We start from the raw sequence: 20,833 nt of genomic DNA, 5'->3' as shown, positions 1-20,833 counted from the left end.
TCCAAAGCTTATGCAAGAGAGCAAAAGTTGAACCGAAGACAGAGCGAAATGTCACTGCTTATATCCTGTCCTCCGCTGAAAGCGGAAGTAGGAGGCGCCTGCCTCTAGCCCGTGGCCGCGGAAGCGGGGACACGCTCTGCTGAGTATGAGAGCAGAAAGGTGGGGGCTCACCATATATGGGTAGTCAGCATTTCCTGCTTCCAGCAGCTCGCTCTACGGTGGAGGAGCAGCAAAGGTTGGGGCTGACTGTGTTTGGGTTGTCAGTGTTTTCATATCCTGACCGGCACAGCCGTCAATAGTGTGTAGGCAAAAAGAACCACACACAGGTGAGCTGGATCAATGAGTCAAAGAATGATCAATATTGAGCTCCTAAACTACATTGCTCAGCTGATTCTATGCTGTTCATCTTGACGTTGCTCTGTCTACACATTCATGAATACATTCAATGTTTGTGTTTCTTCTGCAGATCGCCGTATAGGTGTGAAGGCAGAGGACGCTGGAGCTGCGCTGCTGACTCTGAATCTGCTCAGACACAATGTCGAACATGCCAGGAGGGCCGCAGCCTGTCTCTGGGTGATCCAAGTCTTCTCTTCATCAGGTAGACACGCACGCATAACTTTTTCCCAAATGGGGACACAGCTCTCGTCCACAACTGGACAAGCCTTTGATCTGAAATATATCCCCAAAGGTAGCCAAAGTTAGGAACATAAACACACACACTCATATCTGTACTTCTATCTTTGTGAGGACCCTCAACCACACAATGCATTCCCTATCCCCTAAACCTGACCTATTCCCAAGTTTAACTACCTTCGAAATGCCTTTGAAGGAGTTAGGATTGGCCAAAATGTCCTCATTTCCAAAAATGTCATCACTCTGTAGTTAATAACTTGTTCTGGTCCTCTCGATGTAGCAAGTACAATAACACACACACACCCCCACACACACAGGGCTCTCACTGAAATGATTTATGGTTCACTTTCACTCTGCAAACGTTCCTCCCCCGTTTATTTTTCACTGTCTCAGTACTTCCCACTTCCCACATTTTTGTATCAACTATTTATTTCCCCTTACAACATTTACTATTATCCTTGTTGCTTATATGAGCACTCAGAGTCAATACAGTGTGAGCAGTGTTCACCCACTAGATGTCAGTGAAGTAGCAACAAACCAAACACAAACTGGATATATTAACAACCAATGCTGCAGTAATTTTCAGCCATGTGTGCTTTGAATCTTCTTATACATTATCATTACTTTATAAGCAACAAGTAAAGGAAGAAACGTGGTGAAAATGTTTTTTGAATCATCATTTGTTTTAATGTTTTTTATTGTCAGACTGTTCTCACTTCCGGGACTCCAGTAGTAACCCATAACTCTGGCATGAATTCTGTCTAGTAGCGTTGACCTTTCACTCTTTTCTACCCAGTAACATGATTCACAGCTCCTCTGCTCCTCTTCTAAGAAGACATGTGTCGTGTCATTTATCAAACAGGCTCAGCAGCCTGGAAGCACAGTTTGTCTGAGGAGCAGGTGCAAATAGCACAAGTGCATAGGTGGTTCATTTTTTGATATCACAGCCCGCTCTCACCAGTTGGCGTATGAATGACACGACAATTTGTAAGTCATTTTGCGATAAGATTGCTTTTCGCGTATCATTTGTCTACCATGTAGTCTGTACTGACTGCAATGTAAACACATCAGCATGAAAATGCGACGCTCTAAACAAGGGATGTAGTGTAAAATGTGAGAGAGACTGCTTATGGTCGGTGGGCAGCTCAAACAAACACAGGACTTGCAACCAGGAGGCCTTTTTTTTTTTTTGTAGCTACATTTTGCGCTTCTTTATCATTAATTGATGATTCAAAACTCATTCATTTTGATTGATTAAAACAATAAGCACTACACTACTACTTTTACTTTTCGCCGTCACGTTTCAGTTTGTCACACCTTTTCCTTTCAGTTTCTACAGCAAACCTAATAGGAGCAAACCATGGACTGGATGTCATCTATCGCCTCATCCCCCAGTATACCACCAAACATCTGCACGCCATCAAGTATGTATACCCAGTGCTTTTTGTGTTTGACAGTGATACCCTTACATGCCCGTATCTCTTGGTGACTTATGCCAGGACAGGAGAAACTGGAGAAAGTGGTCACAAACAGTCCCTAGACACTACTGACTGAAAGACAGATACCCCCTGCGCTGTGTCGTTATATGCGGATAATACATTTTGGGTTTGCACCACCTTATGCTCAATTTTGCTTAATTTAGACTTGTTGTCTGTAGAATCATTATTCATGCCATCTATATGTAACAAAAGCACAATACACTTATCAGTGTAAAAACAAGATGGTGGGCGTTTGTCGTTTAATATGGCATATACATTTAACAATTGTTTTTACAATAGTACCTGCTAATTAGGAAGTTCTTGTTTGAGGACATTGGGAATATATTTTCAAACTTTATTCAGATTTGAGACACGTCAAGTTTAGAGTATGGAGCAAGGATCATTTATACAGAGTCATGAAATGTTGAACAATTAAATTGTTTGCAACTTTGTGTCTGCACAGCAATTTTCAGGCATTGAAATGAACATTTATACTTTGTTACACACTGGTGACATTATTGTATTATACAGTAAAAAAATAGCAAGGGAAAATTAAAAATACCAAACAAAAGTTTGGGTGTCAGGAGGTTGACAACAGTACAGTACAAAATGATCACTTAGTCATCACCTCCAAGCTAGCCTACCAGCATTAGCTTGTGTGTCAGCTACTGTGTAAATGAGTGACAGTCGACGGGGGTTATGGCCCCTGGCTGACCCACAGCATGAAATAAAATCCTTCCTTCAGAACCCACATCCACACCACAAAGATGGGGCCACTGACATTCAATGACTTGTGGTTTCAATGAGAAGTTTATTTACAAGTTGTTTTCTGGAGCTTGAATTTGCATCTTACTGGCCAACAAGAACAAACAAAGTAAATTGTAACTAATGACCTCTTCACCTTCTTTCCCTTTCATTTATTTTGAATGGTCTCAGATCCAAATGTTGGCGTGTAGAAATCCAGTTTGACTTTTTAATTTTAATCTGAAGATATCTTTTTCAATTCCACAAATTTGATGATTTTTGTGTAAACACAGCCAGGGTCATCTAACATACATAGATACATAGATATATCATGTATCTACGTTACCTTCATTTTGTCATTTTCGTAAAAATTCACAACACACACATTTCTTTAAATAGTACAGCAGTTTTTCTACTATGTTGTCCTAATGATTTTGGCTGACCCCTGTTAGGTTTTTAAGAACAAAGGATGAAGGAGCCTGCAGGCCGCAGGTACTCTTCTGCTGCGAGCTTCTTACTGCGCACGCGCATCAGAAGAATGAGCTGGACCCGGTCCAAAATTAAAACAATATTTAATGTACTACACAAAGTTCACTTACAAACTGAATTAACTATCAATAGTAATGTTCTCGAGAGCAGAGACCACATACACGCATCTCCTCACAGTCCGGCGCGGCCAGTTAGCTGAAAATGAGAGCTGCAGTGATCTGAGGTAAACTCCCTAAAACATTCTCTTTTATATCCCCTGAGAGTCGGAAAGTGTCCGACACTGTCATAAAACGTGTGAATGACCCTCCGTGGCGATTAGTGATTGGCTTCATTTGAATTCTGCCCCCTCCCATTATCGATCCCTTAGCAAAACATCTTGGCTCCTCGCAAAACATCTTGGACTCCTCCTCTCTGTCCTGCTGGTCAGCTTGGCATTTGACCGTCCCACTGGCCCCATCCTCCATCGATGAGGTCGCCTCCATTTGCTGCTGCATGTCTGACACCTCACTCAGAATCCCTATCTGACCCTCAAAACTATTCTTAGTGTTTTAATACCTACAGTGACTATACTTCTATGATTTAATACATTCAATGAGTTAATATACTGTAACATATAATATCCTCTATAAGAAAGAATATTGTAAACCTTTAATACATTCCATATGGAAACATATTGTGACTAACATATTTATTATTGTGACACTTCTACTCACCACTAGGGGTGTTATTAAATCTTACTAATAATGCGTTTAATACTGAAATTCTCCACACCCCCTTGGCTTTCTTCTAGGACGCTGTCAGACCAGTGTTGTGTCCCAACAAGACCTAATCACTGTATTTCCATTGCTGTGGATACTGGTGATGCCCACAGGATGTTTTTTGGCAAGGTCTGACATCTAGTGCAGACAAAATCAATCAAAATGTCCACTGTAATGCTTTTTTTTACATATAAGGATCAACGAAAAACTAGAATTACCATCTAAGGGTTGTATGACTTCGCAAAACAGTCTAAACTGTCTCCACTTTATCCAATTAGACACTAAACATGTGAAATTGTCATAATTAGCACATTCATTCTTGAGTTATGGCCAAGAATATTTTTTCGTGAGGTCACAATGACCTTGAACTTTGACCACTAAATTCTAATCAGTTCATCTGTGCCAAATGTGAGGACATTTCCTCAAGGCGATCATGAGACTTGAGGTCACAGTGATCTTTGACCACTGAATACAAAATCAGTTCGTCAGCTCGCCAAAGTGGATGTTTGTGCCAAATTTATTCCAAAGAAATTCACCCAAGGCGTTCCAGAGATATCACAAGAATGGTACGGACGTGAGGTTCACAGTGAATAAAATCAAATAGGTTTATCCTTGAGTACAGGCAGGATGTTTGTGCATATTGGAAGAAACTCCCTCAAGGTGTTCTTGAAATATTGCGTTACCAAGAAAGGACCGGATGGACGGACAACCTGAAAAACATAACATGTTTCTAGACTGCATCACAGAGGCCGCTTGTGGAGCTGCAGACTTTTGGCGTGATGGGAATTAGGCACTATGGAACTCCCGGTAACTGTCTGGTTCATTAGAGCCAGATATGTGAAATGCGCACCATCTCCATGCACAAACTGCATGGCAGTATTACAGTTTACAGGGAAACATCATCATTGTATTAACATATTCTTGGTCTCAACACATCATCATTTCCCCGGAACTTGTGCGTAGACTCCAGCTCTTACTTAAGCTACCGTCCTTCTCTTCTTAGCTTGTATGTCTCCTTCCCATCTGTCTCTGTCAGAACTGATGGCATTTGGCTCAAATGGCTATAGCATCCTCCAGGATACCTAGTGGGGCATGCCAAGAGCACTTGGAGTACCGGCCTCTCTCTGCCTGGCTTCATCCCAGGCATACCAGTCCCTGATCAGCCACTGGTGAACATGAAACTCCCCGGTGGTGTGAGGGAATCGGATGCTCTGACACGAATTTATAGCCCTCAGGGTGAGTCTTCTGTATCATTTTCATGCAGAAGCCAGCTGTTAATTGTCGTAACACAATTAGAAGACTCTGGGATTCCAGATTTCAAAGCCGCCTGATACTTTGGATAATTTGTTAGAATTGGCAGCTGTGAACTTCTGCGATGTAAGTGGAGCAACGAGGCAGGAGATTTGCTATTTCCCCCAAAGAGTGAGAGGCAGTTAGACATGTCTGTCACAGTGATTTATCCAATTATTGCTACGATATGGCAACCGTTAGACATGCCGGATGGCTGCGGTGCACACTTTTAAAGCAGTAAAAGTCAGTCAGTCAGCTGTACAACTAAATCTGTCCATCTATTCTCAACTGTCAACAGCACTTAATCCCCAAGTCCCCTCGGTTAGACTGCTGGGCACCGCAGCACTCTTTACTATCCTCTTTTAAATTGTTGCAGGTTTGAGCTACCGTTGACTACCAAGAAGTATTTTACTTTGACAGGTTTTGATATGAGTAGTTTTTAAATGGATACTCAAATTCTTAATGTCACTTGTACTGACTCATAATATACTACCCATAATGTATCATTACTCATGACTCAAACTTCCCTAGTTGCCTTTCCTTTTGTTGACTTATTATTTACAACACAGGGCAAAATGCAGTAGAACACATCTACAACCATAAAACGTTTTAAACACTAAAGTAAACCACATTCAGGTGTGGTCTTCAAATATTATTTTCCATAACAAATTCTGTTGACCCATCGACCACGGTGAGTAGAAGCCAGTCTGTTTAGGCCCCGGCAGCTGTCGTGACCTCCGTGAAGTGAAATACGCCACAATGCAACACCGTGTTCAAACATGTCTGCATTCAGAATGAAATCGTTTAATTCATGGAATGGATTGGAAATGGAATTAAGGCAGATTATTTTACTTCCAACCACTAACATCAAGCGGGCTGAGAAGCCCCGTTTCATTACTTCAGACAGTGCCATGTCTACACACACACACCCTACAAACAAAAAGCGCTGCCCATTATTGTGAAACAACATCTATGGGATAGTCAAGTGTATCTAGGCTAGACATTTTTAGTTTTTACTGTTTTTCCATGGATGAATGTTATGTTATGTTTATTTGATTTGATATGGACATCACAGTGGCATTAGAATTGTAACATACATTCATGCACAAGGACCAGATGCCCTGTGTTAAGTGTTTGTAGCGAAAAGAGAGGCGAGTAACAAAACGTCAGGAGCAGGGAGGATTATAATTCAATAAAATTTCATTTATATAGCCCAAAATCACAAATCACAAATTTGCCTCAGAACAATGCAAAAGATAAAATGAATTACTGTTCTTTACATCTTTTCCCATCAAGAAACCAATAGATTTGCATTTCGTGACTATTTCATGAACTGCCGTGAGACTCTGTAGTTCTTCCACATGGGTTACAGATTTGTAATAACAATCTATATTTTATTAAATCACATCTTAGCAACTAAATTTAAATCAATATTGTGATTATGTCTATGTGGAATGAGGTCAAAAGATCAACATACCAAAGGGTATTTCATTTGGGAGTTATAACTCCTGCAAGGTCACCTTTGGTAGTGGTTGTTCTTTAAACAGCCATTTCATTTGCACTGTGTTGATTGTTGTTGATTTTTAATATTTCTGAGATTTGGAGGACTATTCATTTGTATTGATCCCTTCCATAGCTGTAACATGTGCACCAATGGTAACAGTAACACAGCTGTGTGCTGGGGCCTTTGAAGATGTGTAGTGTTTCCCATCCTCAGTAAACATAGCGCTTGTGGCCCAGAGATCGTGGCCTCTTGTCACACTTTGGATGCCCTGTTAGTGACACCCTGCTAGCAACACTACACTGGACAGTGTCACATTCTTCATCTCTGTATTCACACACACACACACACACACACACACACACACACACACACACACACACACACACACACACGTGCAGTCTTAATAAATGTTCTTCTCTCAAACAAGGGCTGGATAAAAAGAAACTATAAATTGCAAAGTTTTTGAAAAATTGGGCTCTTAAAATAAAGTACTTAATTTTAGAGAAATTAATTCAACTGAATTATCCTGCAGCTTTAATTCAGTTCATTCAGGTGTGAAGTGATGTCAACCAAAAAAGCCACAATATTTAATTTTTCTCATCTTCTACTAAGAGAAAATTGTGAGCATGGACTTCATCTGTGGTTATTAAACCACTTGTTTCAGCTCTATTCTCTCTGTTAACATCATTGGACAGTGAACTAATGTGTTAGCATTCTGATCATATTTGGCTCTTAGGTTTATTTTCTGTGACTTCATTTCAGATGTGAGTGGGTACGTTTGTTCAAAGGAGTTGTTTCTTGTCTCGTAGTGACTCTTCACATTGCTGCTTTTAATAATCACTGCGGTCAAGTCAGCAGACACTCAGATCTCCGTGGTCAACTCAGCAGACACTTAAATTGTAGTGCACATATACGCTGAAACTTACGGTAAACGGCACAGATCGGGAGCGAGCGAAGAACTTTGCAAAGTTAGCGGAAAGATTAACGTGAGACAACTTCCGGTTTTCTACAGACGAACATCCGGTTTTCAGAATAAGATGGCAACAAAGTATACATATTGCATAATGAAATGAGATTAAATGAATTATATTCACAGTATAAAACATGCTACCTGCATCTCCTGAGTTAAAGGGAAAATACACCTAAATTGTGCGTAAAGTGTCTTTATTCTTTGATTTGAGGGTTGCTGGAAGTTAATAATACCTGACTGACGGTCAATTAAGATATTTTACGAAGCAAAAACTCTGAACTGAATTTGTATCTTCAAATGGCACATTTTTTAAATGTTTAAGGTGCTATAAAAATGTTTTTCTCAATAATTCCACACAACGACTAATGCATATATGTTCAGGACAAAAATGGGTAATATCACAATATTTAAGGTGCTACAAAAATATTTTTCTCAATAATTCCAGACAATGACTGACATGTATGTGTCAGTCATTGTTGGACATCGTTGACTCCACCCATACTGAAAATTAGACATTTTTACTGTACCAATTTAGAGATATTTCAAATTAAAACTCATACATTTGAATCGAGAAAATATCTAATAAATAGATATTTGAAGTGTAATAAAAACAGTTTTCTCAATAAGTCCAGACAACGACTGATATACATGTGTTGAGGACGTCGTTGACTCCACCCACACTGAAAATTAGACATTTTTACTGTCCTAATTAGGAGACATTTCAAATTAAAGCTCATACATTTGAATCGAGAAAATATCTAATAAATGAATATTTGAAGTGTAATAAAAACAGTTTTCTCAATAAGTCCAGACAATGACTGATATACATGTGTTGAGGACATCGTTGACTCCACCCATACTGAAAATTAGACATTTTTACTGTCCCAATTAAGAGATATTTCAAAGTAAATGTCATACATTTGAATTGAGAAAATATCTAATAAATGAATATTAGAAGTGTAATAAAAACAGTTTTCTCAATAAGTCCAGACAATGACTGATATACATGTGTTGAGGACATCGTTGACTCCACCCATACTAGACATTTTTACTGTCCCAATTAAGAGATATTTCAAATTAAAACTCATACATTTGAATCGAGAAAATATCTAATAAATGGATATTTGAAGTGTAATAAAAACAGTTTTCTCAATAAGTCCAGACAATGACTGATATGTATGGGTTGAGGATGTCGTTGACTCCACCCACACTGAAAATTAGACATTTTTACTGTCCTAATTTGGAGATATTTCAAATTAAAACTCATACATTTGAACCGAGAAAACGTATAATAACTGAATATTTGAAGTGTAATAAAAACAGTTTTCTCAATAAGTCCAGACAATGTCTGATATGTATGGGTTGAGGACATCGTTGACTCCACCCAAACTGCATATTAGACATTTTTACTGTCCCAATTAAGAGATATTTCAAAGTAAAAGTCATACATTTGTACCAAGAAACGGGTACATTTCTGAATATTTGAGGTGCTATAAAAACTATTTTCTCAATAATTCCACACAATGACTAATGCATATAAGTTGAGGAAATCTCTGACCACACATATACAGAAAATGAAAAATCTTTACTGTGGTAATGAAGAGATTTTTTTAAAGTTAATTAATTAATTTGTTCCAAGAAATATCCAATAACTGAATATTTGAGATGCTATAAAAAGAGTTTTCTTTATAATTCCAGACAATGACTAGTGCATATGTGTTCATGACATCTCTAACTATACTAATACTGAGAATCAAATATTTTTACTTTCCCAATTAAGAGATTTTCCAAAATATAAGTCCTTCTTTTGAACGTTCAAAAAGTTAATTTCTTAATATTTAAGGTGCTATAAAAAGGGTTTTCTTAATAATTCCAGATAATGACTGATGCATATCTGTTCAAGACATCTTTGACTCCACCCATACTGAAAATTAAACAATTTTACTGTACCAATTAAGAGATATTTAAAAGTAAATGTCATACATTTGTACCGAGGAACAGGTAATTTCTGAATATTTGAAGTGTTATAAAAAGTATTCCCTCAACAATTCCAAACAATGATTGATGTATACAGGTGCATCTCAATGAATTAGAATATCATCGAAAGTGTGATATATTTCGAGTGTTTAGGCTATGGCTTACAGCTAATAAAAACCCCAAATTCTGTATCTCAGAAAATTAGATATTACATAAGACCTCTGAGGTTTAGGTCAGGCGAGTTTGCTGGCCAATCAAGCACAGTGATACCGTGGTCATTAAACCATGTATTGGTGCTTTTGGCAGTGTGGGCAGGTGCCAAGTCCTGCTGGAAAATGAAATCAGCATCTCCATAAAGCTTGTCAGCAGAGGGAAGCATGAAGTGCTCTAAAATGTCCTGGTAGAAGGCTGCACTGACTTTGGACTTGATAAAACACAGTGGACCAACACCAGCAGATGACATGGCTCCCCAAATCATCACTGACTGTGGAAACTTCACACTGGACCTCAAGACACTTGGATTGTGTGCCTCTCCACTCTGCCTCCAGACTCTGGACCTTGATTTCCAAATTAAATGCAAAATTGACTTTCATCTGAAAAGAGGACTTTGGACCACTGAGCAACAGTCCAGTCCTTTTTCTCCTTAGTCCAGGTAACTTAGCTCAGGCAACTTAGCCCAGGTAAGACACTTCTTACGTCTCTGGTTCAGGAGTAGCTTGACACAAGGAATGTGACAGTTGTAGCCCATGTCCTGGATACGTCTGTGTGTGGTGGCTCTTGAAGCACTGACTCCAGCCGCAGTTCACTCCTTGTGATTCTCAACCAAATTCTTGAATGACCTAAACCTCAGAGAGAATCTATGGGGTATTGTCAAGAGGAAGATGAGAGACATCAGACCCAACAATGCAGACGAGCTGAAGGCCGCTATCAAAGCAACCTGGGCTTCCATAACACCTCAGCAGGGCCACAGTCTCATCGCCTCCGTGCCACGCCGCATTGATGCAGTAATTCATGCAAAAGGAGCCTCAACCAAGTATTGAGTGCACACTTTATACTGTACATAGACATACTTTTCAGTAGGCCAACATTTCTATTTTAAAAATCCTTTTTTTAATCGGTCTTATGTAATATCTAATTTTCTGAGATACAGAATTTGGGGTTTTTATTAGCTGTAAGCCATAGCCTAAACACTCGAAATATATCACACTTTCGATGATATTCTAATTCATTGAGATGCACCTGTATACATCAATCATTGTTTGGAATTGTTGAGGGAATACTTTTTATAACACTTCAAATATTCAGAAATTACCTGTTCCTCGGTACAAATGTATGACATTTACTTTTAAATATCTCTTAATTGGTACAGTAAAATTGTTTAATTTTCAGTATGGGTGGAGTCAAAGATGTCTTGAACAGATATGCATCAGTCATTATCTGGAATTATTAAGAAAACCCTTTTTATAGCACCTTAAATATTAAGAAATTAACTTTTTGAACGTTCAAAAGAAGGACTTATATTTTGGAAAATCTCTTAATTGGGAAAGTAAAAATATTTGATTCTCAGTATTAGTATAGTTAGAGATGTCATGAACACATATGCACTAGTCATTGTCTGGAATTATAAAGAAAACTCTTTTTATAGCATCTCAAATATTCAGTTATTGGATATTTCTTGGAACAAATTAATTAATTGACTTTAAAAAAATCTCTTCATTACCACAGTAAAGATTTTTCATTTTCTGTATATGTGTGGTCAGAGATTTCCTCAACTTATATGCATTAGTCATTGTGTGGAATTATTGAGAAAATAGTTTTTATAGCATCTCAAATATTCAGAAATGTACCCGTTTCTTGGTACAAATGTATGACTTTTACTTTGAAATATCTCTTAATTGGGACAGTAAAAATGTCTAATATTCAGTTTGGGTGGAGTCAACGATGTCCTCAACCCATACATATCAGTCATTGTCTGGACTTATTGAGAAAACTGTTTTTATTACACTTCAAATATCCATTTATTAGATATTTTCTCGATTCAAATGTATGAGTTTTAATTTGAAATATCTCTTAATTGGGACAGTAAAAATGTCTAATTTTCAGTGTGGGTGGAGTCAACGACGTCCTCAACACATACATATCAGTCATTGTCTGGACTTATTGAGAAAACTGTTTTTATTACACTTCAAATATTCAGTTATTATACGTTTTCTCGGTTCAAATGTATGAGTTTTAATTTGAAATATCTCCTAATTAGGACAGTAAAAATGTCAAATTTTCAGTGTGGGTGGAGTCAACGACGTCCTCAACACATACATGTCAGTCATTGTCTGGACTTATTGAGAAAACTGTTTTTATTACACTTCAAATATCCATTTATTAGATATTTTCTCAATTCAAATGTATGAGTTTTAATTTGAAATATCTCTTAATTGGGACAGTAAAAATGTCAAATTTTCAGTGTGGGTGGAGTCAACGATGTCCTCAACACATGTATATCAGTCATTGTCTGGACTTATTGAGAACACTGTTTTTATTACACTTCAAATATCCATTTATTAGATATTTTCTCAATTCAAATGTATGACATTTACTTTGAAATATCTCTTAATTGGGACAGTAAAAATGTCTAATATTCAGTTTGGGTGGAGTCAACGACGTCCTCAACACATGTATATCAGTCATTGTCTGGACTTATTGAGAAAAAACATTTTATTACACTTCAAATATTCATTTATTAGATATTTTCTCAATTCAAATGTATGACTTTTACTTTGAAATATCTCTTAATTGGTACAGTAAAAGTCTCAAATTTTCTCTATGGGTGGAGTCAACGATGCCTTGATTACATATACATCAGTCATTGTATGGAATTATTGAGAAAAATATTTTTGTAGCAGCTCAAATATTGTGATATTAGCCTTTTTTTTGTCCTGAACATATATGCATTAGTCATTGTGGGGAATTATTGAGAAAAACATTTTCATAGCACCTTAAAAACTTCAGAAATTTGCCATTTGAAGATATAAATTCAGTTCAGAGTTTTTGCTTCGTAAAACATCTTAATTGACTGTCAGTCAGGTGTTATTAATTTCCAGCAACCCTCAAATCAAAGAATAAATACACTTTACGCACAAATTAGGTGTATTTTCCCTTTAACTCACGAGATGATGGTATCATTTTTTATACTTATTGGAATATAATTAATTTAATCTCATTTCATTATGCAATATGTATACTTTGTTGGCATCTTATTTTGAAAACCGGATGTTCGTCTGTAGAAAACCGGAAGTTTTCACGTTAATCTTTCCGCTAACTTTGCAAAATCTTTCGCTCGCTCCCGTCCTGTGCCGTTTGGTTGCGTTTACCGTAAGTTTCAGCGTATAGGTGCACTACAATTTAAGTGTCTGCTGAGTTGACCACGGAGATCTGAGTGTCTGCTGACTTGACCGCAGTTAATAATCGTCACGGTCTCTGAACATATGAGACATACTGGTTTTAAACTGGTTGTGGGAATATTAAACATTTAAAAGTCTGTCCATTCTTGGTTAAAGGCTCTGGTTAAGCTGTCCACTTTTCTCTTTTTCGAGCGTGTCAATAACTTCTCAGACTCAAATACTTTTCCCGACTGTCGGGTCTCCCTCCCCTCTCTCCCGTGAGTGTGAATATTGTACTCGAGTCGAGGGCGACGCTTATCGGAATACGAGTAGCGTCACATGAGATGGTTTACAGCGCATAGCATTGTGCTTCCTGGACCGCTGAACGAGTGCCATAAAGGCTAGAAAAGCTGCGCTGGTTAAAATAGAAGCGCTCCTTGAAAATGTCATAATTCTCGGTTATAAGTCAAGGGTCCAGATACAGCGGGTCCGTCTATTAGTGACCCCTGCTGTAGAGGGACCAAAGAAGCATTTACCTTCTTACAGTTAAACCTGACCTGCTTCTGTACTGAAAAACTTCAGGATGTGTTGAGGTACTGCCAAATGATCATGACTATGACTCATGAAACAATCAACACAACTTCGCATGATAAAAAAAGACCTCTTGAGTAGATTTCAATTTTCGTTCCAGGTACAATACTGTGGTATAAAGTATCCACGCGGAAACTAGACTTTGACATGTCTTTGACCACGGATAGAGTTTTTAAAGCACATCCATAATCACACCAAGTACTATTCTAAAATATGTCACGTAAAGTTTTTTACGTTATTGATTTTTCTGGAGTTTTTCATAATTTTTCTATTATATTAAATCCAAGAATATACTGTGATGTTGCATACAACTCCCAAACGAGCTAGAACAAATACACACATCAGACCCACTATGCCTGTGTCCGTGTGTTTTTTGGTATTCATCCCACTCATTTGCACACTAGTGTATTATGTACAATTTGCATATTGATGTGTGTGTTAATATATATGTCTGAAAGGCCAACTGCCCCCCTCTGTTTATTTTCCAGGGCAGCCATTGATGCCTTTGCTGCTCTGCTGTGCACAAGTAAGTTTGTTTCCTTCATCATTCACCAGCTGATGGTTTCCATCATACTGGGTGTACATCATCATCATCGTCAACACGACTCACACCCTTTCACCGGGTGTCTCTGTTTCTGAGGCCAATTTTTCTTGTTTAATGATCTATTTCTCTTACTACATGGATAGCTGCTCATGCTATAGTGTGACATCTCACTTGATTATGAGAAGCATTTTCCTCTCTGTACAACTTAACAAGTAAGGAGGTACGTTGTCTCCATAATAGCCAACATAAACTGCCGGGTCTAGCGGAGGAAAAAAGGAATGACATTTACAAGAGCTGTGTGCAGGTTTTAGAAAGTACTGTAGCAGAAAACCAGAGTAAGGGTTCATAGACAGGCCAGAGTCAGCATGCCTACGTTCTCATACTGACAACGCTGACATGCTGATGTTAAGCAGATATAATGTTAACCATGATCACCATCTGAGTTTAACTTGTCAGCATGCTAACAATTGCTAATTAGCTAAAGTCCAGCTGAGGCTAATGGGAATGCCATTAGTTCCACAGGTAGTTGGTCATAAACCAAAGCATGGACCCTTTTATAGCCGACATCATCAAAAATTTTATGCGCATGTTGGCAACGAAAGCAGTGTGTTTTTTCCCCAGCTATTGAGACAAGTTTTATAAGCATTAAACATTAAATTATGTTCGGTTTTCGGAATGGATATTCCAACAGGGCATTCAGTATTACAACAGTTTCAGAGCAACAGGTGTTTCAGTTTAAAGAGTGACCACATTTATTAGGTGACTTCAGCCAAATGCGTCGTGGTTGCCAGTGTATATATACATATATATATTATAGTAAGATACTATAATAAAGCTGGTAGGCAAATCTAAAACAATATGTGAACTTAAACTTGGGACGTTGGTCTCTCCTTATCCAGACAATGCTCAGCCTCCTCTACTGTTTTTCAGGATTCTATTTCGCGATTTACCCACTTCAATATGAAAAAAATGGAAAACAGTAATTTTCCTTTTTTGGTGCCCACAAAACACGTGTCAAATACTGTAATGTGACAACCCGCTCATTGGGTAACACACACCAATGGCACCGCCAATTTTTTGCCTTGGGCCCTCACCCCCAAAATTAAGCACACGCTCGTGTGCACACACACACACAGCCACTCCAAGGCAGTGTTCCACACGGTTTCATAATTAACCAAAACTGTGTGGGATTTATTTTGGCGGGTCAGGGGTGGCCGCTCGGTGTGGCAAGATCCCCGTCGTGAGATCTCATCCCGAGGCTGGCTGGCCCTCGCCGGGCCCATTTATGAGAAGCCATAAGCGGGGTTCAGGGACTGAAGTCCAACTGTGTAAAAGCATTTTTTAGATTGTTCACCACAATTGGTGTAAAATACAGGTTTCGAGAACAACATCTCTTCCACTGCAATAACACCTCATCGGAGATGAGGTGCCTTCATTTGTCTGTCTGTGCCATTTGAGACGGGATTCTCCACAGCAGGAGACAACCGTAAGAGGAAGAGACACTTTCTAAATTTCACGGCAAATTGTTTTGTTTGTTTTCATTCTCACACATTTGACCAATCGTCAAAAGACTTGAGGATCAGAGTGACCCAGAATCTCTACACAATCGCTGTCTCAGGGCTGTTTGATCTCCATCCTGTTAAACTGAAGCATTTTTCCAATTCCTTTCCTCTTATCCTCTTCTCTTCCCTTTCCCTCTCTCCTCCGCTGTTTTCCTTTCTCCTCTCCTCTCCTCTCCCTCCATCCCTTTTATATCCTATTTTCTCTCCTCTCCCCTTTCCCTCTCTTCTCTTCACCTCTTTCCCTCTCTTCTTTTCTCTCCTTTTTCCCTCTCTTATTTCCTCTCCTCTTTCCCTCTCACCTGTCCTCTTTTCTTCTATCCTTTCCTCTTTTCCTCTCTCCTATCCTCTCTTCTCCCTCCATACCTTTTGTATCCTCTTTCCCTCTCTCCCCTGTCCTCTTTCCAGCTTTCCATTTCCTGTGAGCATGAGTGTGTGACGGTGGATCTGTGAGTGGCGTTGAGTTTGAATTGGTTTCTGTCCCTGATCTTTGGGTTGTCTACTGCGTTTCATCATCTGTTTACAGTATGTGCATGATCAGGTAAGTCTCTTTAACTGTTTTACTGAGTTGTGTGTCGAGTGAGCAGGTAGGACACGATAAACTCTCCTTTGCATCAAGAATGAACAAAGCAGTGGTTGTGTTCTTGAAAGAAGGGCCTCGTGTCTCTCAGCTGATCGAGAGCGGAGTGTTTAACAGGGACGCATTTGTGCAGGTCTCCCCGCTGTCAGCTCCCTCCATGCGGATTACGCCGTTTATCCCTAACGAGTTGTTAGAGAAATAGCTCCGGAGGTTTGGTAAATTTGCCAATGGATTAAAGACAGGGAGTTTGGGATGTAAAGATCCCAAACTGAAGCATGTTCAGTCCCTGAGGTGGCAGGTGTTCATGTTTCTGGACTCACCGACTCAAAGACTGGAGGTGTCCTTCAGAGTGAAGCACGGTGACGGCTCCTACATGGTGTATACCAGCTCAAGACAGCTCAAACATTTTGAGTGTGGAGATGTGGCTCACAAACGCTTTGCCTGTCAGCATAGAAAGCAGTCCGGCTCTGCTGACATGGGCACCCCGCCCGCGGCTGACGAACCTGGGGCCGGGCCCACAGCCACTGCCGCGGCTGGCGGCCCTTCGGCCGGCACCGTGGCTGGCTGCTTGCCGGCCAGGCCCGTAGTGGTGGCAGGTATTGCGGGTGCGGCGGCTGATGCCGCTAGCTCACAGTTAAAACATAAGAACAAGGATGAGAAAGAGCAAAGCCAAGCTGAGGAGCAACATGCTTCTGTTGCTGCAGAGAACAGCAGCTCTCAGACTGTAGAATCTGAAGTACAACCCCAGCCAGCAGAAAATGTTGAGGAAGCAGCCTCCACAAGTGTTAGAGGCAGAAATGAGGAACAGTGTTTCTAATCATCAGGTGTCATGTGGAGAAGACATGTATTATGACACTGTAACACGTTCCTGTTACCACGGTGGGTTTCCAAGGCACAATGACGCCAGCACACTCATATAGCGTCTCTCAATATACTTTATTTTGCCACAGTTCAAGCTGGTCTCGGTCGTGCGCTCTGCCGCCGTGCGTTCGAGCATCCCCAGCCGTGGGCGATTTCGTCGGGCTGTCTCTCGCTCCCACCGTCGCTCGGCCAGCCTGTGTCTTGCCTCGCGCCTCCGTCCCTACTGCCGTTTTTCTAGGAGATATATACAATCAGAGACTGATTATAGCTGAGGCTGATTACGCCTCTTACCAGCACCGTTCCCTGAACCACTCCCCCCACTCCGTCCCCGCTGCAGCTGAGCCCAACCACGCCAAGCCACACTGAGTCAGACACAGCATCTGTTAGTGGAACCTCCAGTAGAAACACCGATCTATACTCATTAGAATAAATAAACAAATTTCTAGATCAAGCATTTAAAGTAAGTAATTATTTCAGTGACACCACTAAATTCATCAAATCAGTTGATATACTTAAAAAACTGGCCGGCTTCGACCTTTTGGATGAGAGAAAGCGTTTCCGCCTAAAAAATCATATCACTCTTCTTCGGAAAGCACAAAAAGGTAAAATTGTTAAAAAGACTAAAAAGTAAAATGATCATGTACCTCAGTGGTTTTTCCTCTGTACTGCTTTCTGCTTGATATATTTGGTCTGTTTCTCTTCTCTGACCCCTCAATTCAAAGCCTCAAAATAGGGTCATTAACGGTGGGAGAGATCGTCAAAAAAGGGCTTTAATATCGGAAGTCTCTATCCAAAAAAGGGTCAATGTGTTGTTTCTGCAGGAGACACACACGGTTCCATCAGTTGAGGTAGATTGGGGTTTATGGTGGGATGGGTCGTGTGCCCTCAGCCATGGCACTAATATTAGTGTAGGGGTCGCGGTTCTGTTCAGAAAAACTGCTAATGCAACCATCTTGTCCTCTACTGAGGTGGTGAAGGGTCAGCTGCTTATTGTGAGGGCAGAAATTGAGAGCTCTATCTTCTGCTTTGTCAATATTTATGCACCAAACCAGGGAACTGAAAGAGTGGGTTTTTGCAACATACTGGACAAAGAGCTAAGGAACCATCATCAAGAACATTTAGTTATGGGTGGTGATTTTAACTGCACTTTGGACTTTACTGTAGACAGGACCAGTGAGGAACCCCATCCACAATCATCTCACAGCCTGAACAGTGTCATCACACATCTGGACCTGCTAGACCAGGGGTGTCAAACTCATTTTCACTCTGGGCCACATCAGCATCATGGTTTCCCTCAAAGGGCCGGTTGTAACTGTAAGACTGTATAACTGTAACTACTCCTAACATATTGTTAAATAACTCTCTCTGCATTTGATTATTGTTTATTCAAGTGTAAAAATATTGTACATGCAGTTATATAAATGTAAAATGATATTTAAGCACATTTCTGTTATTATAAATAAATAATAAATCATTTTAATTTAGGGTTAGGAAACCCACATTACTCTATCAAAGATCAAACTTTTAAAGAAAATAACAAAGACAAATATCATCAAACACAAGTTATTACATTAACTTTGTTCAAAGCTATTTTTGTCACCTCTCTGCATCACTAATGTCCCCGTCGTCGTCCCGCGCATGGCAGCTACATCCAAGAGCTCCTCACTGAGATCAGGTCTTATAAACATGGATAGATGCTCTGTGTCCGTGTTGTCTGTGCTTTCATCAACAGCTAATGAAGAAGACGAGTACCTGCTCGTCTCTTAGCTAGCTGTGTTGTTAGATTGCTGCTAGTTCCTGAACTCGATCTGCGATGGTGTTTCTTCACAAACTGACATTTGTAAAAGTCTGTATCTGGTCGGAGCTCACCTGCTCACATACCTTTAGCAGCACTGGGCTGTAGCTTTTGTAAATATATTCTGCTGTGATTGCAGTCTGCTTTTAATTCTTGGACAATTTTATGTTTTTCTTGGAGGCTAAATGTAGCTCCGTGTTTGGTGTCAAAATGACGACGTGAATTGTATCCTTCATCACCGACACGCATCATAACACAGAAGACAGACCCGTTTTTCTCCTTGAAGCACAAACATGTATTCGCTTTCCCATCTTAAATTACATTTTCTTCCCTCTGCATCAATTTTTCTCTTCGTGGACATTTTGGGATTATTTGTTGATCTTTTTCAACTCAATCACTTGTTGGAAAACCGCTTTACGGTCTGTTCCCTCTCCTGTCCACCTGTTGTGATAATTTTAATGTCAGTACACAGACAACATGCTATCTCAGAATTTCAACCGTCTATCTCATAATTTCGACCATGGGGATACTTTTATTTCCAAGTCTAACTTTAAATTTCTTTTCCAAAATAAAAAAAAAAATAAAAAATTTTGTAACTTTTTTTTTTGCTGGCGGATTCGCGGGCCACATAAAATGACGTGGCGGGCCGGATTCGGCCCGCGGGCCTTGAGTTTGACACGTGTGTGCTAGACGCATGGAGAACCAAACATTCACAATCCATACGGTACACATGGGTGAGGGTCAACAATAACAGGGTGAGTGCAGCCAGATTAGACAGGATATACATTTCACAGGGTCTCAGCTCCAGATTGCTCCACAGTAGCATCAGTCCAGTTGGCTTCAGTGACCACCATATCATCACCATAGAGTTGATCATTTTGCCAGATGAAAGGGTCAAGTCCTACTGGTTCTTCAATAACAAGCTCTGCAGGACAGTTTTTCCTGCCAGAGCTTTGAGCACTTTTGGCATATGTGGAAAAGCAGAACATTATTTTACTTCTCTGAAGCTGTAGTGGGAGGTTGGAAAAGCTTTTGTTTTTTTCCAGCAGTACACCTCCCATTCCACTGCTAAAATCAAGGCAGTAGTCCAGGAGCTGGAGGCCAACATCGGGGATATTGAGGAGGGGCTACACCGAGACCAAGATCCTGCTACGGGTCAACTGCTCCAGGAGAAGAGGTTGAGTTTAGCTCCTTCCTGCAGGAGAGGGTGAAGGGAGCTCTTGACAGGTCTCACTTCCTCCAGCTGAAGGACATGGACGCCCCAAGCTCTTTCTTCTTCAACCTATAGAGATTGGTGGCACAGAGGAAGCAGATGACCTGCCTTAGGCTTCCAGGAGGCAGGGTGACCACCAGTCCAGGCGAGATGAGGAACCATGCCATGGAGTTCTATGCTGACCTCTTTGGGGCAGAGCATTGCAGCATGGAGTGTCGGCAGGAGCTCTTGGAGGGGCTTCCTCAGCTCAGCCCGGAGGAGAAAGCTGCTCTGGATTGTGGGCTGACTCTGGAGGATTTGACGGTTGCTGTCAAACAGATGGCATCAGGATGGGCACCAGGGATTGATGGTCTCTCCGCTGACTTTTACAAACGCTTCTGGAATACACTTGGACATGATTTACATAGTGTTCTGTTGGAGTGTTTCAGAACAGGATCTCTTTCTGTCTCCTGTCAGCAAGCGAGGCTTTC

The 20,833-nt window shown here is 40.2% G+C and overlaps 1 protein-coding gene across 1 annotated transcript in view; it reads left to right on the top strand.

Moving 5' to 3' along the window:
• Window positions 1-20,833, top strand: part of agbl1 (AGBL carboxypeptidase 1) — a 170,302-nt gene that overhangs the window by 47,574 nt on the left and 101,895 nt on the right. The window contains exons 6-8 of the mRNA XM_076076023.1: window positions 467-598; window positions 1,964-2,057; window positions 14,300-14,337. Coding sequence (XP_075932138.1) covers window positions 467-598; window positions 1,964-2,057; window positions 14,300-14,337 — 264 coding nt within the window. The remainder of the gene's footprint in view (window positions 1-466; window positions 599-1,963; window positions 2,058-14,299; window positions 14,338-20,833) is intronic.

Source organism: Anarhichas minor, unplaced genomic scaffold (genome assembly GCF_050575085.1).
Source record: "Anarhichas minor isolate MPS153535 unplaced genomic scaffold, ASM5057508v1 ptg000005l, whole genome shotgun sequence".
NCBI classification, from domain to species: domain Eukaryota; kingdom Metazoa; phylum Chordata; class Actinopteri; order Perciformes; family Anarhichadidae; genus Anarhichas; species Anarhichas minor.
The sequence above is the reverse complement of the archived record's forward strand: the minus strand, read 5'-3'. Positions and strand labels throughout refer to the sequence as shown.